The 25,157-nt window shown below is 47.2% G+C and overlaps 1 protein-coding gene across 2 annotated transcripts in view; it reads right to left on the bottom strand.

The window, feature by feature from the left end:
* Positions 1 to 21,714, bottom strand: part of anos1b (anosmin 1b) — a 46,069-nt gene extending 24,355 nt beyond the window's left edge. For both annotated transcript variants that reach the window (XM_088620944.1, XM_088620953.1), the window contains exons 1-2: positions 21,378 to 21,714; positions 11,177 to 11,224 (exon numbers count right to left, since the gene is read on the bottom strand). In XM_088620944.1, coding sequence (XP_088477070.1) covers positions 11,177 to 11,224; positions 21,378 to 21,548 — 219 coding nt within the window. In that variant the 5' untranslated portion in view covers positions 21,549 to 21,714. The remainder of the gene's footprint in view (positions 1 to 11,176; positions 11,225 to 21,377) is intronic.
* Between the last annotated feature and the right edge of the window lie 3,443 nt (positions 21,715 to 25,157).

Here is a 25,157-nt window from a genome sequence, read left to right as displayed (position 1 = left end):
TGCATACTGGCTCAGCCCACCTAGTGCCACAACATTCACCAGAGGGGCCGGAAAAGGAAAAGAGGAACGAACTCAGATTCAGCTGAATCTTGAAAAAGCTAAATAATTGAACTTTCAACTTGCAGGCCTTAAAAATGTGTAGGGAAAGGCTTTGGCTGAGGAAATGAACCTCTTCAGTCTAAAGCAGAGAAGACTTCGAGGGTCCAAGTATTCGGATCGGCCCTGCGGACAGGTTCAGAATCAAAAGTGAGACGCGATCCAGGGGACAGTGGAGAGTGGGAACTACGTGGAAGCACATTTAAAACTGTAAAAGCAGCAGGCAGTATTTTACACAAAGGGTTGTGGGAGGATGGAACAAGCTGCACAGCCAAGTGACTGAAGCAGACTGGTTTCAAGAAGAGGCTGAATGAGATATCTTTTGTTATATTCTTAACCTTCGGTATTTCTGGAAACTCCTTTTTGAAAACTCTTCCTTTACCTAGGATGCTGAAAACTAACTATTTAAACGCAGCCTGTTGTTAAAAGCGTCATTCTTTACCGTAAATGCAGCATGTATTTTCACACTCCTGTATCAGCTTGTATGCCACAGCTGAGAAAGCAGGCTTTATTTTTAGAGGCCTTGTAAAGTGAGTGTAAACCTCACCACCGGTTTCCGAACCACATCTCCCAAGCTACCACATTCTTTTGGTCAGCTTTAGCGTTAGATGAGCTGTTCAAGACTCCCGGAGCCCAGAAGCTCCGCTCAGAGCCAGAGTGCTGCATGAATTCCGCAGCGAGTCAGACAAACAGCTCCACAGACACAGCCAGACCCATAAAGATGCGGTCCAGCCAAAGTTCCAAAGTTCCAAAGCTGGCTGCTTTCGACAGCTCCTCTTCCTGTCCATCCCTACACACGGCCCATCTACTGATCAAAATATTTAGTAATTTAATTTGACCCGTCTAGACACTTTATGGGGCTAGCTAAATTAATCCCTTAAAATGTTTTCCTAATAAAAAGGATTTTCAGATTCAAATGTTTTTGGTGTTGCTGTGGAGCACGGAGTTCATGACCCTTGTGTTAACAGTAGGCTGCATAAACCACATTATCGTGGGGAAATTCAATCACTTCATTCAGGACCTAAACAAACTGAAAAGGACCACTTCAGTCTTCAACACTCCTGGAGCCCTTTTTTAGATTTTTAATAAAGTGAGATCTTATGATGTGACTGAGGGTTATTTCCTAAAGTGATCATTACGGGAAGTATTCCTGACCAAACTCTGCACTGGAGAGACAGGGCAGTGCCGGTGTACCTAATTCATCATCAAGAGTCAAAACCGAGCAAAATCTGGGCTACAAAATCCTTGTGTCTCTCAAACTTCCCCCTTAAATACTAATTCTCTGGAGGCCGTCATGTTATAAACACTGAAGGCCATTCAACCTCTTGCCAAGGACTCGAATTCGTCACAATGAGAATATTGTAAGAGGAAGCTGCTTGGTGAGAATTCCAGAAAAAAAAAGTCTTAATTTGCTTCCCTTAATGTATCATCCTCCGTCTGGCCCTGTTCGCTGGGCGGAACACTGTGACGGGTTTTGGAGAACGTGTTACCAGCCAGCCAGGCCGTGTTTCAGTCGGTGATATCATATTCGTCTTGACGAAACCCAAATCTCTCTCCATATGACAGATGGGTGGAAAGATGGACGACAGCGCAGGGAGAATCCCAGGGGCCTCTCCTCCTTCCCAGTCTGCGCAGGCGTTTGACCAATAGGACCCAGAGGAAATGCTCGGCTAAACTTTGATCTGCTGCGGCTGCTGCCCGCAGCACAAAATCTTCTTCGGAGCTAGAATTCCTGCCACTCTCTGCCCTATAAATCAGGCCGGAGAATCCAGGGAAAAACGTTCCTTTCAGCGGTGTGAAATGAACCAGTTGAAGTGTTATTTTTATAACAACTCAGGTAGAGACTGAAGATGAATGCAAAGCAACAGCACCTGAACATAGTGACAAGCTCAATGTGTTTGTTTTTTTAACGAAGACGCCGCTTCCGATGAGGTTGCAGACACGGATTTATGGGATTCAAAGGAAAAGACGCATGACATCCATCGGTGAGCAGCTTGCTCCATGAGCCTGGTGTGAATCCAGGTCCCGTCCTGGAGACACAGGGCACAAGACAGCACCGCACCCTGAATGGGACCCCGGCCCGACACAAGGCCAGCGAATGTCATTCTCTGGAGAACTAATAAATCTGATTCTCGGTTGTGTAATTTAAACTTCACTGGTGCATGGCCTTGCTGTGTTCTCTATAAATGTATTGCAGTTTGATATCTGCAAAAAAAGAAAAAATATATATTTCTACCAAAGAACATCACAGATGGGGAATTGTAAACTTGATTTCACTTGATGTTGATTTTTTTTTAACAAACTGCATGAGGTTTAGACTACACTGTAGAGTCTGGGCAGGCTCAAGAATTCTGGGATACGGACATTTCTGTGCGGTTGTGTTTTAGATCATGACGGGAATTCTGTCTCCATTAAAGAGCCCTGAGACAGAGCAGCACACAGATGATAAATGATCATTTAAGAAGCTGCCGTCCAGGATTTAGATATTTATCAATTGGCAGGCAGAAAGACCATCCTTTTCAACACCCCTGCTGGTTCACAGGTTATACTGGAACGAAGGGGTGTCACCACCTGGCTCAGTGAAAATAAAAGGGCAGGGAGAGGGGGAAACGGGGAGCACACTTCAAAAAGATAAAAGCTTCTTTCTGTAATATAAAAACCAAGTGCAGACAGACTGAGCCGAAGGAGCAGGGCAGTTCCATTCCAACCGTGTAATACATCTGTCTCCTGCGTGCCTGATTCCAATGTGCTGGCTGAGCCCAGTTTATGATAAGTTAGCTCTTCTGCAGACAGTAACGCTGACATCCTAGACAGAGTGCTCAGGTCTCTCTTCTCTTTGTCAGGCCTGTACCTGGGGTGAGGAAGGCACATTAATCATGCCTTATAAATGGACGGATTCTTTGGTGGTAATTTCATTCAGATGTTGTACATGTGCACTGATCTCAGTGCGTACAGAGCAGAACTTTTTTACAAGGAGTACAACTATACCTTTGCTTTGCAGGCAGTAAATTATTACTTCGTCACAGTAAATGCCATTTCTCGGTAGGGTTCCTCTGATCATGCTTTAGTGGGTTTCACATCTCTCTCTCCTTTTTTCTTTCTCTATAAGGATCAGTTCAATTGTTCCTAATTTTAGATTTTTTAATAAGTGCAGGGTCATGCCTAACAGTATTCACAGGAAAATAAATGTATGCATTGCCTTGAAACAAAAGCTTTGATTATGTGCGCATTTGGTACAAAAGTAAATACTCATGCTGGATTTCTTTGCTGGGTTGTGAAACACCTTTCTGAATAATACTGCGCCACTTCCAAGGCTGAGAGAGAAATGAGTGGGAGTTCTCATCCGAGAAGGTTAGGGCTTCCCAAGTCGGAGCAGCTGTGTCTCAGCTTAAGTGAACCTACATTTTCAAAGCTGTCTTTTTCTTTAACAATGCGCTACTTTCATGTTTAGGTAGTAATTGTGTGGGCCTAGTCATAGAGAAGACTGGGCAGTCTTCCCCTCGGTTCTGTGGCTTTGGTATAAGACAGAAGAGAGGATTCTCATCAGTAATTGACCAGATTCAGGATGCACATTCCAAGGAGATAATGAGAATTCTTCCAAGAAGAATTAACTATCCGCTTTGGAAAGAATGCCTCAGTGTGCTTGGCTCTCTTGGCCTCTGAAATTAATCCCTCAGTGATCTGGAAAGCTGAAAAAGGGAATCAGCATTTACCAAGAGAAAAACAGCAGAGAGCACACAGGCTTCTCTGCTCAGATGTAGGTCATGCCTTGTCCTTTTTCAGGGTGATGAAAACTTGAGCCCACAAGTCGTGTGAAAATATGGATTCTGTCCCCGTCATTTTTAATCAAACAAATAATATTACTCAGAACGTCTGTCAGCAAGTGTATCCACTTCATTGCACTTTTGCCACTGTTATGATAACAGTCTTTCACATAACAAACACCTGAACAAATTTGGTATTATTTACTAAAACTGTGCCTCTATGTACAACTGCTTGGAATTTTTTTACACAGCTGATACTGTGATCTGCAGGCTTCACTCGTTACCTCAATGGTACAGATACACCTGTGTATTATTTTCATCTTATTTAGCTGTGTCTAATCCTTCATCTAAAACAAAGACTGCCAGATCTGATCCTCAGCACCCTGGGGTCTCCTGAGTTCTGAAAAGGATGAATTCAGACCACACTGAAAACTTAAGTGGACTAAAAATTGCAGAAAAAGAGTGTCTTGCTTTTTAGCTGCCAAAATGCAGCAGATCTCAATTTGTTAAAGAAGAATATAAAAAAACAGGTTAAGAAGTTCTAAGTTCCCAAACAAGAGGCAGGCTGTCGAAGTGATCTAAGGATCTCATCCAGGTGGCCTCGTCCTGAGAAAAGCCAGGTTGTCATCTTCAAAAGCATGGATGGGGAAGTTGTTCCAAGACCCCCACAACTCGCTGGGTTAAGACTGGCACTTCCAACTCAAGAGCTGAGCGGCAGATACTAACAGGCCTGCCTGCGCCAATTCAATTCACTTAGTTCAAACCGGGGTTCATCGAGAGCTCGTTTGGTAACGAAAGCTAGAAAACCTCGACATTCCAGTGAGAAAGGATTGGGTAAACTCTTTGTTTAAGTGAAATGCAACAGGCTTATAAAATTAGTAGCCCTCTAATTAAAGCAAGTGACCTTCATTTATTTTATTTCAGTATCTGCTCTTCTTCCTGAGTTACGTGTGATTCCGCTTGGTTATTTTTTTGGCGAACAGACTATTCTCTGCCTGCAGACACACCACAACAGAGCTTGACTGCCACAGTCTCTCTCCCCGGTTCTGAATGGAGCCATCAAATCCAACCGAAAATGTCAGGGGCTTCCTGTTCCTTTTTAACAGTAGAGCCAGACCGGGACGTCTTAGCAAACAAACAGCTGGTGTTGAAGACGTTATGTGTCCACTGCGGGCTTGTTTATTCAGGAAAGAAGAAACATCTGCTTTCCTTTTTTAAACAGATCTCTGTTGCAGTGGAAAACACACAAGTTGACAACAGCAGGTCCTGCCAACCACTAAAACCCGGGACCTTGTGCAAACAGACCCACCTGACAATCTGTCCCAAGGACTCCCAGGATTCAGCCTCCTCAAGCGGCGCCTGATCTGTACACAAAGCTGTTTGACTCAGCTGCTGTGAAGGACTCACGCTGTCACTGGCCTGGAGCTGGGGCAGGGATCAGGGATGGGTGTCAGGTATCCCCTCTCGCTGCTGGGCGAGGCTGTAATTATCCTGGAGGGGCCTCTTCAGAGAAGCAAATTGGCCTCATCGATTTGAAAGCCTTCACATAGTTTTGAGCTGCCCCACGGGGCGATGCAAGATAATCCAGGCCTTGGGATCTACCAGGACTGGATTGTTGTCAGCCCTTTCTCTCTCAAAGCAAGATTCTCCTCCTGCAGCTGGAGCTCTGCTGTGCGGACGTGAGCTGAGTGGACAGGCCAACAGGCCAGGAAGGACTTACATCAGTCAAAAACTGCTCTTCAGAGTGAAGGCTGAAGCATGAATCAGAGGCCACAGGTGGAAACCATGAGAAAGGGCATTTTAAACCAAGAGGCATTTCTAAAGAGGCACTTCTTTACACACAGGCGGGTGGGAGTGTGGAACAAGTTGCCCAGTCATGTTGTTGAAGCCGATTACCCTTGATTCTTACAGGAAATGGCTGGATGAGATCTTTGGATTATTTAGCTACTCACTGCCAAGTAGGCTAGATGGTTCGTCTGGCCTCCTCTCGTTTGTAACCTTTCCTAACATACATGGGAGCTGAAAGCTTCAGAAGTAAAACAAGCCAATGCTAAGATATCAGCAACCTTTGCCGAGCCCTTGAAGTGCAAAGTCTAAAGATTTTCTGCAGTTGTCTCTTTCATCATCCCTCTTGCTCCATTTTGTTAAGCACCAGCTGCAACATGCTTGGCACACTTTGAAGTCTCTTCAAAGTTTTATTTGACAGGAGGAAGCATTGTCAGCCACTGTTTCACTAATAAGCTTCACTCGCGTAGCTTAACCTGGGAAAGAAGAAGCAGCCATGACTGGGGTTGTAAAAGGGGGAATTTCAAAGGTTTGGTGAAACATGTCAGAGCAAATTTGTAATGGCTTTGAAAATCCGGACGAGATCTAGTATACTCATGAAAGGGGTGTCAGGTTGGCTGCTAACAAAACAGGAAAAAAGGAGAGAGAGAGAGAGACCTTCACTTTGAGGCCCGAGAGGGATGCAAAGCAACTCTCTTCCCTCTGCTTCAGAGCCAGCAAATCAGCCCTTACCAGGCCAGCTACACACACCTGCAGCGCATTAGCGCAACAGAAGCAAAATTGTTTCTACTTCAGTTGGGAAGTGTAAGGAAGTTTATTTTGCTTTAATCAGTACCACACTTGGGCTTTTCAATATGTTGGAAGTTAACTCATGTCCATAAAATTGTTTTCGAAACACATAAATTATCGGAGGTGGGGGGGGGCTGATTAAAGGGCCTAACGAAGTCGAAGTACGTGCGCAGGGGGTCTAGCGCTTGAAACGTTTTTGTTTCAGGCGGAGTGGACGAATCAAAGCAAAGGTCCAGCCTGCTGATTTAGTGCACTGTCATGCAAATTTTCATGGGCTGAAACTTTGCCCCCTGAAAGAAACCATATGCGAGGCCACAGCCTTCATTCGAGAACAGCATTGTGAAATTCCATTAGTATCGAGTGAATTTAAGGGTCACACATTCCTGCAGCTCCACGGCTCCCATACTCCGCACACAGAAGAGGGTCATTTCAATCTACTGCACATCCCTGCGCTGCAGCTCAGATGAATGGATTCTGCTTGTTTGGAGTCATACAGGCAATATACTTCACTCCCAACTGCAGCTGAGCACAAGACGAACTAAACAAGGCTCTCATTGCACAGCAGTCTGATCCGTTTCAGGGTTTAAGTTGGGGTGCTCTTAACTTAAACAGCATTTTGGTGCTGAATGCTTCAAGCTTCTCCATTTTGTGCAAACTGCATGGAAAAGACTTCCTAAACCACCAAAGAAAACACAAATGTGTTTCACCAGCCTGTATTTTGTAAGACCAGGAAGGGATCCAACTGCTGTGCAACAGCAAGTGGATTTGTTTTGCTGGCTTCTGTAAAATCTCGTGCTCTGTAACAGAAGGGCCTCTTGCTTTCTTTGATGAAAGTACTGCTTGCATTTCAGAAGAGTAATGAGATTGTCTAAGAGAATGTTGCAGTACTGCTTACATTCAAACTGCAAGCGTATTGTAGATATGAGTTAGCAAGTGGAGAGCTGGGCTCGATTCAGTTGGTCAGTGACTCTCAAACTGCTGGCACTTATCTCTGTCTTTATAAACTCTGACGTGAAATTAATGACTATTCTACTGCAGGGCTTCCTCGGGGGCTAGTCTTCCATTCAGAGCCTCAGCCTGAGCAGAAACCACAAAGCAGGGAACAATGGCTGCAAAGGATCTTAGCACAGAGATAAAACAGACAGAGTCTTTCAGAACTGCAATAAATATTAATCCATTGTACAGAACAAAGAAAGAAATAACTTAGAACTCGCTCCAGGGAGATTATATTACTGCATGGTTCTCAGAGCTTGTACTGTTTCATATGGTTTGAATGAATCCATCACCATAAACAATTTTACAAGCTGTAAAAGGTAACTGGCCATGTTTTAAATATGTAAAAGGTAACCAACCATGATTTATTTCAGGGGGACTACAATGTGTACTTTAAGACCATACGTGAATCTTACGAAAAGAAACAGAGCTGAAAAAATGTATCCCGATTTTAGACATGTGTGTTTTAACTAAACAGCTGATGTGTTTTAACTAAACTGTTCTCACTTTTAGTAGTGGTCTGAATAACCTCAACCCTGATGCCATAAATAACAAGAAATTTGTCTGGGATAGAAATATTTTTATTCAAAACTAGTCTTTGCAGAGTGTCTAAGACAGTTTGACTTTGACACAGAGGATGGACATATTTTCCACAGAATGGCCAAAGTCACGACTTGCATTCTCCTTCCACAACGATGGAAATGTGCGCACATAAAGAAATGACAATCATGTTCCAGAGAGAGTTGTATTTCTGGCATACTTTTAAGGCGTAGAAATAAAGCTAGCTTGCGTGGTTTACTTGATATTTTCAGTGTGTTTCAGTGTTATTGTTCCAGCTTGTAAATAGCAATTCGGCTGCCAGTGAACTGTGTGTAAATGATTGATATTCTAATTTGCAGCACTAATTTAGAGTTCACGCCAGTGTGGCTCTGGCCGTAAATGATCTCATTAAAGACACAAGCAGTAAAAAACGTGAGTCTTTTTCAGAGCAGCCATGAACTTCTCACAAGCGCGCCATGAGCCTGACCCTTCACCAAGACCAGAGCGCCGGGAGGTCAGGCGGAGTGACCACACAAGGAGCCTGGCGCTCTGGTGCCACAGCACTGCGGCCAGCTTGCCCCCTGTCCGGGAGCGGAGGGGCTTCTGGCAAGAGGGGGAGGGAGGTCAGGGCACAGACAGAGTGTGGACAGCGCCAGCCAGGGCTCCGGCTGCCCAGCCACTAACGGAGCGGGCAGGCCGCGGGGCGACTGGCCAGCCCGCGGGCCGCAGAGAGGAGAAAGGGCGCTGACCTTGACCCTTCGCCACAGGTGGCTGGCACTGATCTACAGCTGAAAAGAACATCGGACATCGGCTTTCAGCCTCCCTGCTCCCGAGCGCGCCCGAGGTCACTGGCGCGACTGACGCGGGTCAGCACGCCGACTCCCCGCCGCCGCCGCGGCCCCGACACCTCCCGCTGAGGTGCCCGCGAGGGCATCTCCCCGCACGGGCGCGAGGAGGAGGGAGAAAGCGGTGGCCTGCCCCCCTTCAAAGCGCAGTCTGAGAAACCGCCTGAACGAATCTAAAGGAGGGGGGAAAAACGCGTGGGGTTTCTGTCGTCTAAAACAGCAGCGCAGACGTCTGCCTCTGGACCGCGGCGGGCTCCTGAACAGCAGCTCGGGGGGGTTTTTTTTTTTGGTCACACAAAAAAGAAAAAAGTCAGACGCAAAAGGATGTAAAATGCCTGTTGTTATTTTTACTAGAAACACAACATTTACTTTCCCCACTCTTCCAGGGAGTGTGGGAGGCTCACCCCCATCTGAAAGCAATCAGAGCAGCTCGGGGCTGGGTGTGAGAGTTATGGCCTGCACACAGCGAAGACTCCACCTTCTTCGGCTTGACACTTTTAACCTCAGCCCCTGCAGGCACGGGGTGGGGGGGGGGGGGCGGGGGGGAGCAAAAGTCTGGTTTCAGCAATTACTTTAAATGGGCTAATAATTTTTATCAGCTCATTAGTGCCACCAAAAGAGCAAATAGCACTGCCAAGCCTTTTGTTCTGATATAACATCTCCTGGGGAGACTGCAGGGCCTAGCTGGCACCAGGCAGGTCCCTGTCCTGGTCAGGGTTTCCCATCTCCAGCCGCAGGCTGCTGGTTTCACGCGGAGGGGCGAGGAATGTCTCCGGTTTGCAGAAACGGAAAGCGCTGAGGGTGGAAGCACAAAGCCCAATCTTCCTGAACACGCTGGCAGATCACACACTCAGCTTCCATCTCACTGAAGTGGAAAGTGCCAGAATTACTTTTCCCTCAGCATCTAACGGCCAGCAGGACAGAGGGCTGTTGTGTTTATGCTATTTTCTAGACTGCTCGATGGGTGACCTCCTCCCTTTATTACCGTCTAAGACTACCAATTATGAAAAGGCAACCTGCTTATTTTCACATACCACATAAAAATGTCATAAGGTACGATATATTGGCCCTGAGCTGTCCACCACCAGTGGAACTGAAGTCTGAAAGGGAATGCGCTCAATTTATATAACAGACCTCATGGACACATACTGTATCGTGATTGTTGTTGATATCTTTTCCATGACACTGAAGTGTAAGCATTTCTGAGTAGGAGATTGTCTTCTGGCCAGTAACTGCTGGGCGAAATCTAAATGACCAAACGTCCGTGTTTAATAAGGGAAACAATAACAGCTTCCTTCCTGAACTGCAATAAAAAGCGCAGAACTACCTGTAGGAGCGATTTCATCAGTCATCAGGACGTGGGCTGTCAAATAGATAATACAGGGGCAGAGTTGGGATGAAATATTTTGTCTTTCCATGTGGGGGTCTCCTTGCTAGTGAGGTGGGGAGCACAGATTATCATGCATTGCTTTATTTTGATAGGAGCAGACAAGGAACTAACAAGCAGACAACACTGCAACACAGGTGTCTTAAATAACAACACAGTTTCAAAACAGCTTCAGCGTGCCAAGACACACACAGCTGCATTCTACTAAACTCTGCAAAGACACCACCGTCACGCTGGAGCAAATTCTTAGGAAGTCTTGATTTCTAAGATTCGTTTTAAAGAATCTGGAACACAATTTATTGGAATAAAAAAGGTCTGACCTTTCTTCCTCCTCAGTCATGTTAATGTAAATGAGTGACCACAGTATACCCCCATTGATGATATAGTACATGAAGTGTCAGATAAAATCAGGAATGCTAAATTTAGGAGTTTTGTTTAGTGGAAATACAGTACTGCCAACAACAAAACTGCACCTGAAATTTTGCTACCAGTTTTAGCAATTTTACAGAGCTTATTTTTTAATTTTGAATACAAGGCTTGTGTCCACATCGATACACAAAGCACAGCCTTTGATGAGCTTTACAGGGGAGTTCAGAAGTTTCTGGATTCCAGTTTACCTTGCCGGTTTTGTCCTTTCAGGAGGCGGTGGGGGGGGGGAGGGGGGATTAAATGAATGACATTCCGCGTTACCCCTCCCTCTCTAATTCAATCCCTGGAGTCTCAGAGACGTCGTCTCTCTTGGACCGAGAGGTGACCCGCCTGTCTTCAGGATTCTGTCCAGTACACCCATAGCTACAGCCGAGCACTCAGACTGCGTTTACAGAACACGCCACCACAGGCTTCTTCTAGCAAGGGAAACTCATCCTGCCAGCCCACAGGGTACGATGCAATGTCACGCGAGATGACTTGTGCCCTTTCAGACCAGCATGAAACCTTCCCTGCATCGAAGCTGCACACCCATAGGAGATCTTACTCACCTGCGCACACCTTCTGTGGCTTTCACACCAGCCCAAAATTTCATTGTTCTGAAAGGAACCAGAAGAGAAAAAAAAAGTCAGTTATGAGCCACATTTATGATTCCACATTTCTGAGGATCGAATTCTGAAGCCCTTTAATCACGAATAAACTCCCTGTAAAAAAACAGACACTCAATAAGGGATTATAAAGTTAATCACTATGTGGACACTACGCGTCGGGAGTGAGTTGCTTAAGTGGACTGGGGTGGGAGGCCTCTAAGACAAACCAGGCTGCTGCTGTAAGTTGTGCTGGTAGACCTGTAGGAGGCGCTGTTCCTTCTGGACCAGAATTTCCAAACCCCTGCCCCAGTATAGCAACGGGGGACGCTTTACGGTAGGAGCTTTTGGAGGACGAGATGGTATTCAACAACACCGGACACAAGGGTGGCAAAGCCACTGATCTGGCTACAGTCAAGCCCTGTCCTGCGCAGTCTGGCTGTCCTCCAGCTCCTCCCGTGTCCACACCTGAAGAGGGCTTCACAGCCGAAACGTTGTGTTTTCTCTCTTCTCTTCATTGTACAGTACATGCATTCAAACTTGGGGCCAGATCCAATCTGAACACTGTCCCATGTGCCTGTAATGAAACACACAAATCCCAACCACTGCGAGTCAAAGAGCATTCCTCTCTCGGCAACATCACGGACCTTTTCAAGGACTGCCTCCGCCTACAGTATAATTCCAACGCTGAAGGAAATCATCTCAAGAATAATGGTGCCTGGGCGGTTTTTTTTTTTACCTTAAGCCGCAGTAACATTCCGCAAACACACCCTTTTTTTTAAACCAGCAGCGTTTCGCCAAAGCAAATTGGTCGGATCTCCCAGCGTCTTAAAGGTTTATCGCTTTTTCGAGCAGTTAATTACAGTGCAGTGGCGGGAAGAGGGGATTGCGCTTGTCTCCTGGTGTCAGGCCTGATCTTCAGCGGAATGAGAAGGGTAACACCACGCCAGCAGATTACATCAGCTTTGCGGGAATCTTTGTCACTCTGCTGCCGGGAGAAAGAGAGTTGAGACAGCTCGGGATACACAGCGCACCACGCAGTCCAGCCCTGCTCGCTGGGGTTTGGGTGTAATTAGAGAAAAGCCGTGCTTGACAAAAGCTATCCTAAATCCACAGCCAGGGGGGAAATACTTTTCGACTTTTAAAAGGCAGATTGAATAGTCCGGGTCTGTGTACGGCCTTTGAGCGAGAGGCATGAACTGGAGTGTATTGTTACTGACTTAACTTTGATGAAGAGACGCATTGTGTCAAAACTTAAGGGCTCTTTCTCGTCGTCCTCCTGCAGGTTAGGATTTTGAGTGACAGGGTCGCCCACGTCAACGAAAGAGCCTCTCGCCTCCTCAGTGACAGGCGGAGCTAATAAAACCTGGAAATTTTCTTTCTTCTTGTTGTCTTCCGATATACAGTTACATAATGATTACGGGCAAGGAGGCAGCTTCCGCTGAGCTGAGCTGTGACGCTCCGTGCACTAACACTACAGCTTCGGTTGGGATTCCTCACGCTTGAAGTGCGGTGCTGGACTGACATGGGCCGTATTTAGAAGACACTGATCAGCCGCACATAGTTGTAAAGTGTCACGCACATCTTCCAGGTTGCTAATTTAAAGAGTGACCGCACAGAGTTTCGACATTTCCAAGAAATTGCTCCAAGCTCGGTGACAGAATACAGAAAAAAGTACCCCTTCAGACAGAGTGGAGCGGGGGTCTTGAGCGAACAGTCCACACGGGCGTTTTTATACTAGAGGCCCTCGGGAACCGACACGATGCGATTTTCTGGGTTTGATCAGCTACTAAGATCCAGAGTTGGTTCTCTGGATCTTGCTTGAATTAAAAAGCGCGGTAGACAAAACAAGGCAGAAAAAACAATCATGAATAAAAGCAATCTGTTTCACGACAAAATGTCAAACTGCTTTCGTTGCTGCGTGCGTGTGCGTTCCGTTCTGTTAAAACACACACACACACTCCGAATATAATTCATGGGAATTTCTCCTCTACTATGTGAACCATATACACAGGAAATCCTGACAGTTTTCATCAAAGAGATAGGATCTGGGGGAGCAGAACAGCTGAAGAGACGCTGGGGAGAAGGGACCGGGTCTTCTCTGCTAAACTGCATCAGCAATCACAAGGTGGTGTTTATGTCTCAGGCGGAGGCTGAAAACTGCTCCTGTCAGTCAGACGGTCTCCGCACCGAGGCCGCTTTGTTCCGCCTCGCTAACATGTGCAGACACTTAGGCAAAAATGTTTCATACAAAGAAAACTTGTTTTCGCCGGCAAATTAAATTCCCATGTATCTAAACACGCTTTATGGCACTTGACAGCAAAAATATCGCATTAAATAGTACGGTCTCTCTCTCCCCCCCGGAGATGTGAGGGCGGTATCTGCGCTGGGGGATACAAAAGACTGGTCTCCAGGGAGCGGGCTTAACAGTCTTTATTTTTCTAATTCCACCATTATCTTGATCAGTAAATGGGATAAGTTGATTGTAATGGTTTTTGCCTGGGTCTCTGAAGCGCCGGCGGGTGGCAGTTTCTAACTTCCAGGCGGACATCAATCTTCCCGCTACAAATCGTCCCATCTGATCTGCCTCGCTGATGGGCGCGCTAATTTATTGCTGTTTGCATTCTCCGTGGGTGTGTGTGCAGCGAGCGCCAATACAGATCAAGGGCGAGCGAGTGTGCCCTGCATGCATACCAGATTTAATTGCCCAATTACATGTCAGATGTGAAGGCATGAAATTCTGGAAACGGGCTCCCCACCGGCACATACACGCGATCTACAGAGAGAGATAACCCGAGCCTACCATTTTAAATCGCCAAAAAATAAATAAAAATAAAGATACCCGTAATAAAGACATCGTTTTTCATTAAAACGATATTCAACCCTTTCTCTTCGGGAATAACAGCGGCAGTTGATTCTTCGGAATAAACGTTTATCCCGGAGGTGGCGTGTCTGAAGTAAGGATTCCTGTGCATCACTAGACTGCGCTATGTGGTTTACTTTTCACATGCGGATACGGGAAATGAAAATCCTGTCCCAGCGCGAATTCTGAACAAGCAAATAGGGTAACATTAATGCATGGCAACAAACTCGATACTTTATAACTCCCGAGGTTCAGGGTTAAAATAAAAAAAAACATGAGGAAAAATATTCAAAATGCCCACTAAACAGAAATACGGCGGTTTAGGGCTTGAAAATTATATTTTATAAGATCTTCTATACTCGGGGCTCGTATTTACTTCTAAAAAATAAAGACTACGATATAGACACAGGCTTTATCGCGTAACACGCTCAATTCTTTGTTCTTATGCAAGTATGCCTCGTGTTCGCTGGACAGTATTTGTTTTTCACAGAGAGGTCCCGGTGTCGGATTTAGTTGTGTCAATCTGGATTGTCGCCTACTTTCTCCTAGTTTCCCAGCGCTGCCTCTATAGGCGAGTTTAACGACTAAAAAACAAAGCGAGGCGTGAAGTGATAGCAGAAACGAACTGGATTAATTAGCAAGGGAAATAAGAGAAGGGTCGAGTACCAGCCATTTCTGAATTCCGAATGACTTCCGGCTGCTAAATAGCTACAGTAGCAGCTCTGAGCTGCGTAAAGTGCACAGAGATCTGCTAAATTATGATGCTTCCCCTCCAAAACTGAGGTATAGTCCTGCTTCATTTGCAAAGATCGCACATGGCGAATTCGTGAATCAAGGTGTTTTCCCCGGTGAAAAGAGAAGAGAAGAAAACTTTTCGGCCGTGGAGTCTCCTTCAGGTGTGTGACACCTGACACACCTTCAGGCACACCTAAAGAAGGCTGCACGGCCGAAACGTCCTGTTTGTTCTCTTCTCTTTTCAGCAGGGAATACACCTATGACTTGTTCCTCTGCAGCTCCCCGCTCGAATTCGTGATACTCAGAGCGGTTCTTGTTAGATCTCAGAAGGCCAGCGAGGTCGGGCCTCGTCAAGTACAGGGATGTCACCCAGTATGAGATGATAAAGTCGGCTGCGGACACTGTGTTTTGGGGGTGATGCTTTTCTAATGGGATTCTTTATGCAGGTTGCTGCTGCAAATGGTGTTGGTGGGGCATCAGGGGGCGCTCTTTCCTCTTGACCAGATTTCCAAACCAATGCCCCAGTATGTTGACTGCCCCGTTTTTAATCCAGGTGACGTTCTTAATGCACCCTGTAGCGAAACGGCTTATAACGGGGAATTGATTTACTTAAGGAATATTGTAATAAACTCGTAATACGTTTCTGACTCAAACGGTTCAGACACAAGTATATACTTATAATGTACCCACAGAGCATTCCATTCAAACCAATAAATATAAATCAATAAGACAAGAATTCCCTGACGTACTCGATGGTGGCAATACCATCTGCTTGACGCCCATACGCCCGTTCCGTTCACCATTTCCGATGCGTTTATCACGTCTTTTTTACAGCGGGACCCATTCACACCACCTCTTGCGAATAGCACGTTGCCCCAGCACTTGATTCCCCAGTTGTGGCGACAGGAGTATACAGCTATATGTTAAAACAAAGTAGGTGCGGTCGCGATGCGTTCGTTTCAAAACTGACCGTAAGGAGGAGCCCGCAAAGGATTGTGGTATGACGTCACGGCCCACGGTCTGCGTTGCTGGCTTGTGTTGGAAAAGCGGACCTCTGCGACTTATAATGAACGTACGCTGTTTGCCACAGGTGATGTATAACGGGGACCCTCTCTCCAACAGAGTGGCGGCCAGGTACGCTGAGCTGCCGGAGGGGCCGTTCTGTTGACCAGATGTTAAACTCGCCCTGAACACGTGACCACCGAAGGACCCCTGTCGCTGGTCGTGACAGTGGGGGTGTTCACCCTGGATTCCTGCCTCAGTTGTACCCCAGACGTGTGCAGACTAGCCCCGCTGCTCGCACCTCCGCTGTCCTCCTGACCTGTCCCACGTCACCCAGGGGAGTCCGAGATACGATCCCCTCCAGAACGCAAAATAAATGAATGGGGATCCTTCCAGATGAAAATGCTGTATAGAACACACCTTCCTATTCCATCTACTACAATATTTATTCATGTATACATTCGGACAGGCAGGAGAAAACAGACGAGACGTGGCTAGCACCTTACTCGTCCCTGACTCCAGGAGGGGTTGTATCAAGGGAAAGCGATTTCCAGGGCTTGGTTTTCCACAGAATCAGAGGGCAAGAAGGGAAGAGAGACTTCCGTTTTGCCGAGAAGCTCTGCTTGCAAAGACACCGGAGAGCCGTTCTTCAGGGGCAGCGAGACAGAGCCTGCAGTAACAGACCCGCATGAACGAACACCTGTAGCTCCTGCACACAGTGACCGCCCGTCAGCGGGGGAAGCGGGTTTCATATAACTACTCCTTCAGGTGACTCCAGGGCGACCCGGGACACAGCCTGCCAGTCTTCCCTAAACCCCTCGGAGGAGGAGCAGGAGGAAACGTTTGCTTTCCGTGTGCACTTAAATGACGGGGGAACGGTTTCTGTAGGACTCACACACTCACGGGCAGCACAGGGGAGATCAATCAGGGAAGACCTCCTGAGAGATGCTGAATCTCTTGCGCCGTGGTGTAGCTGTGCTGCAGGTCAGTAAAGCCTGGAGAGGGTCATTCGAACTCATAGGAAACCATAGCAAAAGTAAGGAGAAGGTGATAAAGTCACCATAGCAATCTTATGGAATGGCAAGATTATTTATATAGATATATTTATATATGAAAAGATCATTTGTCACTAGAAAAGTGTTCCCGTACTTAAAAACTTTCTTCATCTCCTTCACCTCTGAAGGGAATCTACAGTATTTCAGGAGCCGGTCTCTGCAGCCCGAGGTGTCAGACTGTTTCTCTAGCCCCCTTCTGCCTGTTTCTGTGAGACGGAACTCTATCACCAGCATAAAAGCTCCGGGCCAAGCTGCTGCTGATTCCTGTTTGAATTTTCCTGTTTAAGCTCTGGCCTATACTCGTTAATTTACAGTGCTACAAAACACAGAAATAACAGCTCCACATTGTTTGTGGCCTTTCTCTTCCAGTAAACATTCATTGCTACATAATAGTCTCTTGCGGGTTTTTATGACTTCTGTCTGTGTCAGCAACTAAAACATTTATTGGGACAGGAAAAAAAGCCTTTAAAGTTCTCCAGGGTTCTGACTGTGCAACCGCTTGTGCTTATTAAGAGCTAATTAGTTTTTAGCTCTTAATGTGTTCCCTTGCGGGTTTAGTACCCTGGGCTGTTTAATGCATAGCACTGTTTGACTGCGGCCTAATGTCAGTCACCCTCTTTAGATTTTCTCTGTATTTTGACTTAAGTGCTTTTTCTCCTGTTGAAGCTCTTACAGATGAAATTTTTAATGGTTATGCATTCAGACAACACACAATTAGTGCGATTTTAATTGCTCCAGGGATGGTATTGTTCCACTGTCTAGTACGGTCACATTTTTATTTAATTCTACTGTATGGTATCTGAACAATGGCAGATGAAAATGTTTCATGTCTTAAAACGTCACTTTGTCCTTTTGATCATTTGGAAAACTTTACAGAAAAAGCCAACAAAACTATACATTTTTGCAATGTGACTCACACCCTTTGATCTGGTGTACAGTAACTGGAACAAACTGCAATACGTTCGAACAGACTAAGTTTCTATCAGTAAATGGGGCTTGGTTTAGTATATGTTTTTGTTTTAAAAAGAGAAAATGACTTTTACAGGGATGAGTCCAGAACAACAGCCAAACGCAAAAATGCAGGGAGCTGAGCAGTGTCCTTCCGTACCAGGGAAGGAGCGAGCCTTTTTGTGCAATATCAGATTCATCACGTTCCCTGACACACAGTGGCTCAAAGTTAAGCTCTTCCATCTGTCTGTAAGTAAAATCTTTTATTAGATGAAAGCGCTTTCCCAGTGCGACCCCAATTCCTCACTCTCTGACACAACCTGCCGGTCCGCAGGTGTGGGGGGACTGGAGCTGACAGGTTCTTAATGGGCCCTTTGTTAGTATATGAAGTCACCGCTGTGGAACTGGCTGGCTAATGGTTCTCTGCACACTTCCTCAGTGTATCATGTTATCAGGGAAGGCAGGGGGAATTCTCTTCTGGGGAGCACGCTCTCCTCGGAGTGCTTCGTGTGCTCTTGCCCGGTCCCGGGTGAGAGGAACTGCGGCCTGACAGAACCCCGTCCTCGTGGAAGCGGACCGACGGCCGGGCCAGACGTGCCGCTCTTGTCACCCTCCTCTTTTTCCGAGGCGAGAGAGCGGGGAGTTTCTCTCACTGGACACACGGAGAGATGAGGGAGGCGGGACCTCCCTGTCGACACCGAGAGCCGCGCTCTTTCGGCTCCTGCGCTCTCCTGACCTTGCTGGCACCTCAAAGCTCCACAGCCTCCACTTTTATGATGTATCGAATCTCAGTGAGCTCGGGAAGAAGGGGCAACTTTGGCATTGTTACAGCCTGTCCGTGGAGCCTGCTATATCTTTGAAGAACACTCCAAAGCTTATGATGTGTCTTATGAGGGGAGGAACAATCACTTCATTCTGCTTAGCGAGACTGACACACTAGCAAGGACAGGGCTTTTTTCTTTTTCCTTCAAACCCAGGTGGGTGGAAAGTCACTGCAGAGGAGGTTAGGGGTGGGATTTTTTTAATTCGATCTTTTCATTAATTTCAAACAGCTAAACCACTTCAGCGTGTTCTCTTTCTGTTCCCTCCTTCCAGCCCTAGTCCCTGGGATTATTCGCTTTGCCTTTCTTCAGGGCGAGCGAAAGCAGTCTCCTGTGTCCCGTGTCTCACAGCCTGGCTAGGCGGTGCTCGGCTCACCCACAGCCGCGGTCGGGATGTTGCTGTGCATCTGTAACCAGACCAGGTGTCTGCAACAGTTGTGCTTATTCAGGCATGATGACGAATGACGGAAGATGAGCACAACACTGCGTTGCTTATATTAGTAAACCTGGATCCCTTGATTACATTACGGCTGGTTAGGAAAGTCTCTGTTTACACAGCGGCAGATAAATCAAGCTCTCTTGACGGCTTTAAGCCGAGTTCGGGTTTTTTTTTTCTTTGCTCCCCTGTAGGTTCTCCTAAAACAGCGCCGCACACACGTCTTTCGATGAGCGAAACCCGAAACCAGCTGCGCGGGCTACCCAAGGAGTGAAAACAATAACCTCGTCGTCAAGCTGCAATCTCTTTTAAACACCCAGGGGGGGGGGGGGGGGTCGTTATGCCAAGGTGAAGTGTGTTTTCACCTATGCAGCCTGAAGAGGGAAGACACTTTGCATTTTCCTCTGTGTACTGCGTTGAGCAGATTCAGAAAACCAGAAGAAAAAAAAACTCGTATGTCTTTAAAAAGACTACAAATAATGGTTCGCTGCTGTGCAAATGTGAAAATATCATTTACGCGTACCTTCATCTCTTGTATTCACAGTCGGGATAATGCAAGAGCTAGATTCTTCGACACACAAGGCGTTTATCGCTGCACAGAATGTGACCAGTTGTATTGTGTTTCTTTGCCCTGTATACATCATTTCACACCTGTTTGGAGCTGTACGAGGATTTATCACTGCAACCTGCGAGGCCCCTGTCCTCTTATCGGCATGGGGTCAGCAATTTCCATCAGGAGCTTAAATCAGTGCCCCCGCAGACACGTTGGAAACCGAGGAGAAAATTAGATCAGGGAAAATTTATTGCCTTCAGCTCTCAAGAGCTCTGACTCCCCGTGGCCTCGACCTCTGAGCTGATCTTCTGGAGAACGGCCTGACAGCCGCCTGCCTCAGCGCGGGAGCACACGGGGGTCCCGGGCGGCGGATGGACCACCGGACGGCACGGAGCTCAACCGCGGCGCCTCAGCAAACCAGAAGCTGGAGGCCGCAGACACAGACGGCCTGTGTGTGAAAAGCGGTTCCACTCCTGAGACACCGGCGGAAACCGAATTACAGGCTCCTCGAAGCTTAATTCGTCAAGGAAAGTGAGGAATCGTGCTGGCGGAATAATCTTAAAAAGGGCGCTTCAAAGGAGCCATAGACTACAAGGAGATTGTGGCAGACCTCTCTTTCGGAATAAAAGAGAAAAAAACGAATCGATGTAGGTTAATCTTGAGAACCCGGACTCCGGAACCTCAACTGTGACACCGCCAGTAACACGTGTCGCTCTGCGAATGACCTGCTTCAGTCTGTGCCTTTATGCCATTAATACGCTTTAAACACATCTGTTGACAGAGACCAGGCGCTTTCTACCGCCGGGCGACCTGTGACCATCTGACTACCTCACACATCAGTGGGTCTGAGCTCCACTTCCAATCCGTGGGAGCCCACCCTCATTAAAGACCCTCATTAAAGGTCCGCTGCCCAGGTGGGATGCGGAGAGGCCGGTCAGTGGAGCAGAGCCATGAGAACCAGACCGAGAAAAACCGCCACGGTCAACCCCCGACTCCTACAGTCCCGCGAGTAGTTTCATGACTGTCCCACCCGCAATACCGGACACGCACGCCGCGGAAGCTCCAAAATAAAAACACTCCGAAGGATGCCCCGGGAGCGCGCGCCCGCCCCGTGAAACACGCGTTTCAAGGTCAAGCCCCAGGTGTGGGCTCTCCCACCCCGGCGAGTTCGCTGCTGCAAAACATCCCGACTTTGTGGGTCTGTATCTGTATTTGTGTTCACATATTCAAACGCTGGCGCCAGGGACAGCCCGTTTCAAAAGTCTGTCGATGGACAGGAACGAGATAACTCCGAGAACGGTCTTGAGGGAGTCTGCTTCAGGGAGAGCAGGTCGGGCGCGTCAAGAGCAGCTACCCCTCTGCAGTGCTCCTGCGAGTCTCTCACAAAACAGATCAGAAAAAGATGTTTCACAGACCGCGTACAGTAGCCTCTTCGTGAGCTTCACACCAGTCCACTTCTTACTGATACAAGAGAGCGGCAGACCAATTACCTGAACACCCGGGGAAGGTCAATACGGACAGGAACAGGTCAGTGAAAGCTGAGATATTGCCCGATCGCTCCGGGTGCTGCTCAAGAAAGAAGTGAGACTCGGCATTAACTCCGCGCGTCGGTGTCCCGGTTTTCACGCCTGGTTTCTAGCACGGTGTAGCAGATGAATGCCTGCAACTTCCCGAGGAGTCAGCTACGCGCATTTCGCGATCGCGGTTAACCAGCACTCCCTCGCATCACGGTGGGTCCCTCCCCGAGCCTACCTGCAGGTTCCTGAAAGAAGCGGCGAGCTGCGTGATGTGGAGGGTCAGGCAGCGCGAGGTGCAGCGGGCGCTGTGGACCCCGTCCGGCGCCTCGCCGTCCTCAGCACCCGCCCTGCGGGCCAGGGAGCCCCCCAGCACGCAGAAAAGCAGGGTCACCCGGCACATCAGCATCCTGGACTGCGGATGGGGTCGGGGCTGGCTGCTTCGCTCTCGTCCTGTCTGCGCGTCCCGCTGCTGCGCCTTGCGAGTCCGCCCGCGGATTTGGCTGCGGGTCTCAGGTTGGCGCGGCGAGGCTGGGAAGCGCTATTCCACGGCGGGGCTCCACGGCGGACACTCCCCCTTGTCAGCACGCGTGAATAAAGAGCCTCTCTTTACAGGTCAAGTACGGTTGACCCCCCCCCCCCCAGTCGTAAAATAACACATGCAAAGGAAACCATTAGATAAATCGATGACAATTGTGACACCTCTCACAATCCGCCACCCCCCCACAAAAGAATTAGGAATTAGAAATTGGCAGCACACAATCACAATGCATTTCTGCCATTCTAAACTTGATGAAGGCTTGTCCTCAGAAACGCCGGTATTAGATGGGAAATAACTATGTTTTTTTAAGCGAGAGAACTTCATCGGGATTTATACGTACCGCGGTTTCCCGGATCTCTTTAACCGACACGCGTTTTTTTAAGGAAATTGACGTTTATTAGCAACCAAATATCGCTATATTAGCAAAGACGGATACAGGGGTGAGAATCCGGGTCACTGCATTTTCACTCCACCCCCCCACAAAAAATATTAACACTTGGAAAGCATCGCCGTTCAAGCCACCGATGTACAGGACAGAGTGAAACCAAAGGTTTTGAGATTAGAAAGGGGTAAATGTATACCCCATAGAAGACAGCTATCGACTTTCAAACGTAAAAAAAACTAAGTGGGTCGAGAAAAACAAACATTATTTGCATTATTGCTGCTGTTCTTTTAGCTTTTAGCAACCTTAGGAGGATGTGGCTGAGACAAGAGGGGTTTTCTGGTCCGTCCTTGGTTAAGTGTTACAAAGCTCTGGGGGTCTCATGTAAGAAACACCTGGTTCGGACAGAAATGACTCGAGAGGAACTGGGAATTCTAACAGTACCCATATGCAGGTTCAGATAGCTGTCTTGGGCCTCTCCGATGATTCTCCAGGTGGAGAGACCGCCCCTCTCCCTCTCCCCTGCACACCGCGGTGATGCCGCGGTTCACACGCCCAGTTTCAAAGGACGCCTGGCGGTCTCGGCGCTGATCGCTAAACCCCTGGCTCACACGGCGAGTCAGAGCGGCAGCGCCCGGGGCGAGAGCAAGGAAGCTGGAAACACAACCCGGTGAAGCCGATCAAGACCCTAATTGAATAAGGAACGTTTTCTTTACAAGGGGTGCCAGCGCCGCGATCGCAGTCCACCCCCCCCCCACCCCCCGTCCGCCCCTTTCGGGCACAAAAAAAATGTGCTTTGCATTGTCGGAGACCTCCGGCGGAGTCCGGGCTGTTCGCAGTCCGCGCTGGTTTGCACACACAATCCCTGCTGGTATAACCGCTGGAGCCTCCGAACCGTCAGGCCCGGGCTTTTATTAAACCCGAATGTGAACCCCTCTCCCATGTTCAAACAGAACAACAAAACAAAACCTTTTGGATTTAACAGGGGGTGTTCCAGGCCTAAAATAATTCTAGTTGGTGGCCTGTCCGTTTTGTTTTTGTTTGGTTTTGCTTCAGGTAAAATCATCCTTATTGTTTCGAGATATGTACTTTTCCCGATTCACACGTGTATAAAATTGAAATACGAAGGAGAACATTCGAGGGCAAAATAGGAGAGTAATGTGCAATTAGAGTATTGTACGTTATTATTATTATTATTATTATTATTATTATTATTATTATTATTATTATTATTATTATTATTAGTAGTAGTAGTAGTAGTAGTAGTAGTAGTAGTAGTAGTAGTAGCCGGGGAAAGTTTCAGAAATACTGCCCTTCTTCATGACGATCATTGCGAACAGAGAGCTAATGGGACGTCTGATCACAAAATGCTTTATGGCACATGGGACACTGAAAACATCCAACATCTGAGTCAAGGACATCTCGACTCGGCCTTCTCTGAGTTCCCAAAATCTTCTGGGTGTGTTTTCCGTAGTTTTATTGACAAAAGAAGGCCGAAACGATGGTATTTCAGAGGGACTTGGGAACTGGAGAGTCTCGCAGCGCTCTCCAGACCGACGGGGGGCTCGGCTCTGACTGCGAGAGACAAGAGGCCGTTCTGCTTTGTTACGGTATCTTGTGTCATGGAACGCAGATTCTTCATAAATATGTTTCCAAATGTTTCACCAACTGTAACCACAAATCGTGTAACCGAAACCAGCGTCTAATACTGGACACGCAGCGCTTTGACAGTGCGACTGGGCAGCTGTTCCGCGAGAGTTAAGATTACCTTCGGAGGAATGCCACACGGAAAAAAAAAAAAAACAACTTGCTATTGAGCAAAAATCGCCCCTTCAAGAACATATTGTAATAGGAACCTCTCTGCTCGCTTTACTCCAACGCTGAACACGTAATAACAAATTGAAAATTGAATCACATTTCCATAGCGCCATTTTCACCCCCAAAAGATCTCAAAGCGCTTTACATACGGTGGGGGGACCCGTTTCATTCATCAGCCGCTGAAGAGCAGCCCCCCCACAGTACAGCAGGTCAGGCGACGTGGCTTGACCAGTTGAATGGAGATCCGACTGAGCAAGCGCTGGGTGGGTTTTACACTGCTCTCACCAACAGTGCCAGATAGCAGGTTGGCACTCCTGCAGAGCCGCGCCTGCGTCAGGAAGATGACCACCAGTGGTACAAAATCAAAGCAAACAAACATCCAAGGCAGAAAGAGAGAAGACGGGTCGGACTCTGGTATCGACACGGCTCTTCTGGTGCGAATCTCAGTTTTGCAGGAATGATTATATATCATATATATATATATTAATATATATTATATAGCTTTGCTATTGGAAAACTCGCCTCAGCCGTCTCATATTTAGTTTTAACCCCGAACAAACAGACAAGCAGCTTATTTGAACAGTAAAAAGACCTACTGTAGGACTCAATTCAATTGAATTCAAGGTGCTTTATTAGCATGACCGATGGGTACAATCGGCGTTGCCAAAGAAAATAAAAATAATGCAATTCACATGAAACAAAACAAAAAATTAAAGTAAAAGAAAAAACGAGAAAAAAAATCTACAGACATATTACAGACATTTACAACAAAGAGATATTATAAAATATTTACATAAACTGTAAACATATTGAGCACGTCACATTGTCCGAGTACCCCCTCTCCCGGACAATATGACTTACTACAGCATTGCAAACGGTTCTGCGCTAAAGGGGAAAAGAAAGAATGATCTTCCATAATACCATTTCTCTCTGTAGAATAATTGGTATATATCTTCAAACCTTTTTTTCTTCATAATTTTCTCTTAATCCGCCGCACTTTTTTTTTATAAAACGTGTAGAGATGCCAGTCAGCGCAGGGAAGAAAAACAGATGCGAGGAACGCGCTAGAAATGATCGAAGTGAAAAGAGAAGAAAAGAAACACGACGTTTCGGCCGTGGAGTGTTCTTCAGGTGCGGAGCCTTCTTCTCCGCAACTGGAGAAGGCTCCACAGCCGAAACGTTGTGTTTCTTTATTCTCTTTTTTAGCAGGGAATACACCTTTACCCGTGTCTACGCAGCCTACCCACGCCGACGCCGCTCCCTGCTTAGATATGATC

The sequence above is a fragment of the Lepisosteus platostomus genome, chromosome 2 (assembly GCF_059453375.1).
Source record: "Lepisosteus platostomus isolate fLepPlt1 chromosome 2, fLepPlt1.hap1, whole genome shotgun sequence".
Lineage (NCBI taxonomy): Eukaryota > Metazoa > Chordata > Actinopteri > Semionotiformes > Lepisosteidae > Lepisosteus > Lepisosteus platostomus.
Note: the sequence above shows the minus strand (reverse complement) of the source record. Positions and strands in the feature narration are given on the sequence as shown.